Source organism: Belonocnema kinseyi, chromosome 8 (assembly GCF_010883055.1).
Source record: "Belonocnema kinseyi isolate 2016_QV_RU_SX_M_011 chromosome 8, B_treatae_v1, whole genome shotgun sequence".
Taxonomy (NCBI): Eukaryota; Metazoa; Arthropoda; class Insecta; order Hymenoptera; family Cynipidae; genus Belonocnema; species Belonocnema kinseyi.
This window is the reverse complement of record NC_046664.1, coordinates 65,770,928-65,778,564: the sequence shown is the minus strand read 5'-3', so window position 1 is coordinate 65,778,564 and position 7,637 is coordinate 65,770,928. Positions and strand designations below refer to the sequence as shown.

Here is a 7,637-nt window from a genome sequence, read left to right as displayed (position 1 = left end):
TAATAATAATAATAATAATAATAATAATAATAATAATAATAATAATAATAATGCCTGACCATAGAAAATAGTTTTCATTTTTTTGTGCTGAAATTTAATCGCATTCTATTTCGAATTATATCGTTTTGAAAAATTAAACCTAATATTATTCAATTTCACACGCTACTGTTTTAAAATTCTGTAACTATTAAGGCTTTAAATATGAAAATATTAAATTTTGAATGCTTTTAATTGAAAACTAATTAAAATTTTTGTATTATCCTGAGATATTTTCAAATTTTAAAATATTTTTCCAATTTTCGAAAACTTCTAAATATCTTTCAAATTTCCCATAAAATTTTACAAAAATTAAAAAATGACCCTAAAATATTTAAGGTTCTTTTCTGACAATTTTCGAAATCTTTTCGAATGTTTGGAAACCTTTTTAAATACTCTCTTAACTTAAATTTTAATGAATAAAAAAAATAATTTAAAATTTTACCAGAAATCTTTAAAAAATCTTGAAACTTTTCAAAATTCTTTTATTTTTTTTTACGAATTTTTTAAGAATCTACAACTTATTTTATATCTGTTGAAATATTTTTTTTAGGTTCAAAATTATTTTTTGATATTTTCAAAACTTTTTAATATCTTTTAAATGTATTCGAGTTTTTTCTAAAATTCTGTAGTTTTGCAAAACTGAAAAATTATTCTTTAAAAATTCAAATTGTTCTACTTTAAAAATTTAGAGAGGAATTTTAATACTAAATAGATGAATTTTAAATGAAACTAATAATTTTCAGCCGATGAAGAGTTTGCAGTCAAAAAGTCAACAACAAATATCAAGCAAATTGTCGAATTTTCGAGCAAAAAAAAAACGAAATTTCTATTACACAGTTTTTAATTTTCAACAAACAAGTTAATTTTCAATCAAATAGATAAATGTTCAACCCAGAAGGTTACTTTTACACCAAAAAAGAAATTTTTTCGAAAAATACATGAATTAACCACTACAAATGATGCCAAATTAATTGGGAACGGAAAATTTTAATATTTGATATTTCAAACGAAAAGTATTTTACTTTTAAATCATAGAAGATATGTACAAAAAAATATTTAATTATTAAAAATAAGGATTAATTTTACAACAAATAAATTCAAACTTTTAACTGTTGAAAATAGAAGCAGATTTCTAATGATCATATTTTGTTAAAAATTGATCTTTTTTAGTTTAAATTTAAACTATTTAGTTGAAAATTCCTGTATTTTGTTATTTAAAAGAATTTATTTTCCAATTTTTGTGAAAAAATAAAATGGAATGAAAGGTGGAACTTTGTTATGAACAAACGTTGCACATTTGAATCAACATACCTATTCATATTCAAATCTTTATTTGTTTTAAGGTAATAATAGTGAATCTTAAAGAAAATAAAAACTCAAATACATATTCTTTCACTCAAGAAATGTAAAAAATAAATAAATAAAAATAACAAGTTTGACCATTTTGAACTAGCAGTGTATAAAATAGAATTTTGAATTGAATCTTTCAAAATTTCAAACGTTGAAAGAGAAATTAAAATTAAAAGTTACAGATTTTATATATAATTTACAGATTGTAAATTGATAACAGGATAATTTGAAATTTAAAGTATTTAACAGTGTTTCAAAAATAAAATTCTAGAACTAGACAATTTCAAACTGAAAGCAATTTGGATTGAAATATAATAAAATTTAATTTTAATTAAAAAAATGTGCTAAATTAATTTAAATATATTTAAACATCTAAAAATTTATTAAATTACGAAAATTTTCCAGTGTTAAATGAATGGAAATGATTCAATATTTTAAAAGATTCACAAAATTATTTTTAAGCAAAAGGATTATGCAAACCATTTCCTTATCACGGAATACAAAACTATTATATTCTGTATCGTAAGTTGTAGAGTATTGAAAATACTCTTTTTCCAATGACAAATAAACATTAAAGTTAAAAAAAACTATTAAGAAATGTCGAACTATAAAGGTTTAATGGACATTATTACAGAGCAATTCTAGGAATTAAAAAATTAATTATTATAATTTGAACAAGCAACTTTGTATAGGCGAGGATAAAATTAAAACTGCGTTGCAGAATTGTTCGCCATTAAAAACCATTTTATAGGCTTTATGCTATATTAATAGTAACAAATCCAAAAAAGAATTAAATTTTCAACGAAACTATGATAGTAGAAAAATAGTGAAAAATACCTAAATAATTGTAAAATAGAAAAGATTAAAATTTAAATAATGTCATGTAAACAAAATTCAAAATTATTTTAAATTTGTTTTAAATTATATTTTATATTAAATTAAATTATCTTTTAAAATTTGTAGTAGTGAACCTGTTTTTTGAGGGAATATTTAGGTAAAATTAATGTGGTTACTATATTAAATTTAATTGAAACAAATAAAAGGATTGAGTTTCTAAAAAAAGACGATTATCCAAAAAATACATAAATTATCAACGAAAGACTTGAATTTTGAACTAAGAAAATAAAAATTTGCAACCAAATGAATAAAATTTAAACTGATAAAGATCAGTTTTCAACCAAAAATGGAATAGTTTAACTTTCAGTCTATAAAAGTTTAATTTCTACGATAAAAGACGATTTTCTACAAAAGAAAAATTTGATCAAAGTAATGAATTTAATTTCAAACATTAAAATTAATTTTAGATAAAAAAATACGACTTTTTTAAACAAATATGCATAAATTATCAACCAAATAGTTGAATTTTGAACTAAGAAAAATAAATTTTCAACGAAATGAATAAATTTTAAACTAAAAAGGACCAGTTTTCAACCAAAAATGGAATAGTTTAATTTTCAGGTAAGAAAATTTATTTTAAAAAATAGATATCAACCAAAGTAATTAATTTTAAACTACAAAATTAATGTTTTGCCAAAGAATACGCTTTTTCAACAACAAAAAAATGAATTTTCAACGAAATGTTTGAATTTTCAAATAAAAAAGACAAATTTTCAACCAAATGAATAAATTTTAAACCAAAAAAGATCAATATTCATCTAAAAAGAACAACTAATTTTCCAAAAAATAGTTACATTTGCAGCCGAAATGATGAATTTACAACTAAAATAATAAATCTTCATAATGAAATAGTTTAATTTTATCATAAAAATATTAATTTTCAACCGAATATTTAAATAATTAATTAATAAAATTAAATTAATAATTAATAAAATATTTGAATAATGAATTTTAAACAGAAAGATTATTCATCAAATAAAATGAATCTTTAATTAGAATAATTGAATTTTCAACCAAAAAATTAATTTTAAAACAAGAAAATTAATTACTGCCAAAAAATACGATTTTTCAGCAAAATACATGATGTGTCAACCAAATTATTGAAATTTCAACTAAAAAAGATCGGGTTTTAGCCAGAAAATAGAATAGATCAATTTGCAGGTACAAAATTAATTTTCAAAAAAAAAAATTGTAACTATTGACGAGTTTTCAACAAAAGAGATAAATCTTCAGTTGACAAAAATACAATTTTCAACCAAAAATAAATAAATTATTAACAAAAGAGTTTAAATTTCAACCAATTATTTAAATTTCATTGCAAAAAAGATGAATTCGAAAATAAAGATGTAGTAATTGATATTTCTACCAAATACCTGAATTTTCAACTAAAAATTTTTTATTTTTAAACAAAAATTCAACAGTTAAATTTTCAGTTTAAAAAATTAATACTCAACAAAGGAGATGAATTTTTAACTAAAATTATAGAATGTTCAACTTCAATAGATACATTTTAGTAAACAAAAATTAATTTTAGGCCAAATAAAAAACGAATTTTCAACAAAACAGCTCATTCCTCAAACACGGATGAATTTTTAATTAAGTCGATTAATCTTTAAATAAAAAAATTAATTTTTTAAAAAAGAATTTAACTCTCAAGCAAGTAATTAAATTTTTTTATTCCAAAAAAGATAAATTCTGAATGAAAAATGAAGTAGTTAATAGAAATTAATTTTCAACAAAATATCAAAGAGATGAATTTTTAACTAAAATTATGGAATGTTCAGTTGCAATAGGTAAATTTTTCGTAAACAAAAATTAATTTTAGGGTCGAATAAAAAACAAATTTTTAACAAAATTGCTCTTTCTTCAATCACAGATGAATTTTTAATTAAATCTATTTTCAACCAAAGCAATTAATTTATAAATAAAAAAATACTATAAAAAATTAATTTAAAAGAACAGTTATTAAACGTAATAGTTCAATTTTCAACGAAACAAATGAATTTTTAAACTAAAAAATATTAAAATTTTTTCAGTTTAAAAAATTAATTTGCAACAACAAAAAAACGATTTTTCAACCCAGTCAGTAATCTTTTAAACAATTTCAATCAAGACCAATAATATTCTATTTAAAAAAATGCAACAAGGTACATGAATTTTCAACCATGTAGTTGAATTTTCAACTGTTACATTCCCAATTTAAAAAAATAAGTTTTAAACAAAATACTTAAATACATTAATATAAAGCTACTTTTACACATGAAGAATAATTTTTTATATAATTTTATATTGCCATTAAAAAAAAAATTAGGAATACGCGCGGCAAATTTCCTTGACTTTGAAAAAAGTTCTTTCACTGAATAATTTTTATTTATTCGTTTGGAAATTTAATTATTTTTAGTTATATTTTGCTAAAAATTTCAAGTTTTTGATCAAATCAAATTTAAACGCTTTTAAATTTGAAAAATTTTGTTAAATCTTAAATTGTAACGAAAAACTAGCAAAACAAAGAAATGTTAACCTCTTCACATATATTTTCATGAAGTTGCGTTTAGCCACTCCGCTTTTAAGACATAAAGAAATATTAGATACAAAACAAACTGAAAATTTTGCTTAGCAAATAAATTTAATTTTTCACTGGACACTTTTTCATTTCGGCCTTTTAAATCCGGACTAGCCAAAAAATGGTTGAATAGGCAAGATTTTAAGATCGGAGAAAACGATTTGAAAAAATGTGAAAATATTTAATAACAATCAAACCGTTAGGTACTTACACTCGATATTTCGAGTCCTTCATCAGCTCGTACTCTTCCAAAGCGATGGAACCCATTTTGCTTGTTGACACGCAACTTCCTAACAAAACTGACAACTTGCTTTATTTACATACTACCGAATCAACACTCAGCACTATCACTCTAATCCACAATGCACGCACAAAATTTCGTTTATTTGTCCCTAAAATGAGGCCATGACGAAAACCTCTGCTCCAATTTCTCCATACGTCGCGATTTCTTTCCAAATCTGAATCATCGTTTAGGAATAGTCAATTGGGAAAACCCCGTTTAATCCTGACCCTTTCCAAGGCGATTCTAACCCATCTTAACCAAACTATTCACCTTCGATGTTGACATTGAAAACGATTAAAGTTCAAGGCATATGTCATTCGATAAGATAGAGTTATGGCGAAATCAGGAAAGGTCACGATTATTCTGGTCACTGGTTCACGATAACGATACGAATCACTCAAATTCGCGCGCAAAGTACGACTTTGATCTTAGAAATGTTCAGGATTCCACGTTCAATCGACGAGATTTTTCTAACAACTTCTTTCCATCTGTCATATCGCCTAGTTTGTTGTTCGCGATTCTTTGCGAATATGGAACGCGCGCACTGACCACTGAACACTGAACTAAACTTGGCTGAAGCTGACACAAAAAAAATTACTAGAATTAACAGAGCAACAAATTCACAATGTGAGTTATTATAGTTATTGCGACGATGTTGTTCCCCGTCACACTATATCATCTGAACACTGAAGTTACCTGAGGGTCGTTTTCAAAACTGCAAACGTCAAATCGGTCAGAATCGAACACGTGACCCCCCTGGCTCCAGATCTTTGCTCCAGTGTCTCCAATCTTGGGAACTTTTCAAACTGCGCTTGCGTCGCGCCGACCAGGCGCCGACAACCCGATTGGTCACTGTTTACGCGCTGAGTTTGAATTATATAAATATTCAGATTTAATATTTATGAGTAATAATGATTGGAAAATGCATCGAAAATAATTTCGTAATCATAAATTAGAATTTTGTAGTAATTGATCAAAAAACAATGCGATTTCCATGCAAAAAACATGTCTAATTCCGATGTTAGGAAAAAAAAGATTTTTTCTTTAATTTAGCATTTTAAATGTTTGAAAATGTTAATAAAAATCTAATAAGAATTTTTAGTTTCTTGAATCTGGACAACAAACTAAAAATGTTATTTATATATTTAGCGAATATTGTGTCACTGTCTTGTAATCCAGGTCTTCTTCGAGTTATCAAAAAATGTATGATATAACATTTATCAGTGCGGTAATTAATTGTTCTTAATTCATCTTTGGTAATTTTAGTAATTTTATTTTAAGTGACATTGTCGGCAATAAACAAATTTTTAATTTTAAGACTCGACAGAGACGAGATTAATCATTGGGAATGATTTACTTCTGTTAGCTCAGAATTCATAACATCTTTTTCATTATAATTGAATTATTTATTATAAATATTAAATCTGAATATTTATATTAAATCTGAATATTTATATAATTTAAACTCAGCGCGCAAACAGTAAATAATCGGGTTGTCGATGCCTGGTCGGCGCAATGCAAGCGCAATTTAAAAAGTTCCCAAGATTGGGCGGGCTCTTCCTATCCAGCCTATGCTTTGGAAGTGTCATGGGAGTTGACCGCGGCCACGGTGGCGCTGATTGTTCATTGGGCCGAGATACATTCAAATACATGGGAAAAAACGTAAATATTCAATTTATATATAATAAAAAACATTTTATTGAATTTTATTCTGCAGTACGTTAATCAATGAAGCTTCTTATATTTTTCAAAGCAAAATTTATTATGAAAAAATGTAAGTTTCTCGAGTTTTATACGAAAACTCGGTTTACTTTTTGGCGGGAAGTTCATATAGAAGTTCTGTCATCTCTATTTAAATGTTGATATTATTATTTATTGTCGCAATTAAAGTGAATAATTATATTAATATAACATAATATGATTATTCATTAATAATAATTGAACATTAAAAATACATTTTAAACTATTGTTTTGAGTTACAAACGCAAAAAATATGAAATAATATGTAGCCTAAGAACGAACTAGTATACAGAATCATTTTTCCTTGAAGTTTAATCATTAATCTGTCAATATTGCACAGCAATTCAAATATTATGATTATTATATTAATTGAATAAGATAATTTTATTGAAAAGTAAGGCTTTTCAAAGTCGATGCAATTGAAAAACTTTAATGGAAAATAAAGTACTTGAAAATTATTGTAATTTTTATAATCCTTTTTTTTAAATTTTGGCGTAAAATTGAATTTATTGTTTTAGTCATAGAGTTTTTATTTTTCAGCTAAGACTTTTTGTTGCTGTTTCTGTAAAAAATGGCATAAGAAAGGAACACTTAAAAAAGTATAAAAATGGTAAAACATTGATAAAATTGCTTTATAAATCGCTAAATATATAAAGAACAGTTAGAAGAGGGCCTTAGGCAGGGCTGTCCTCTTAGCGCTACACTATTCACAGTCCTGATCTCTGACATAGAAGAGGAAATGAGAAAAGAAATTGTGGGAGGCAT

The 7,637-nt window shown here is 24.6% G+C and overlaps 1 protein-coding gene across 2 annotated transcripts in view; it reads right to left on the bottom strand.

The window, feature by feature from the left end:
- Positions 1 to 5,782, bottom strand: part of LOC117178058 (protein dopey-1 homolog) — a 178,781-nt gene extending 172,999 nt beyond the window's left edge. For both annotated transcript variants that reach the window (XM_033369267.1, XM_033369268.1), the window contains exon 1: positions 5,061 to 5,782. In XM_033369267.1, the coding sequence (XP_033225158.1) occupies positions 5,061 to 5,116 (56 nt within the window). In that variant the 5' untranslated portion in view covers positions 5,117 to 5,782. The remainder of the gene's footprint in view (positions 1 to 5,060) is intronic.
- Between the last annotated feature and the right edge of the window lie 1,855 nt (positions 5,783 to 7,637).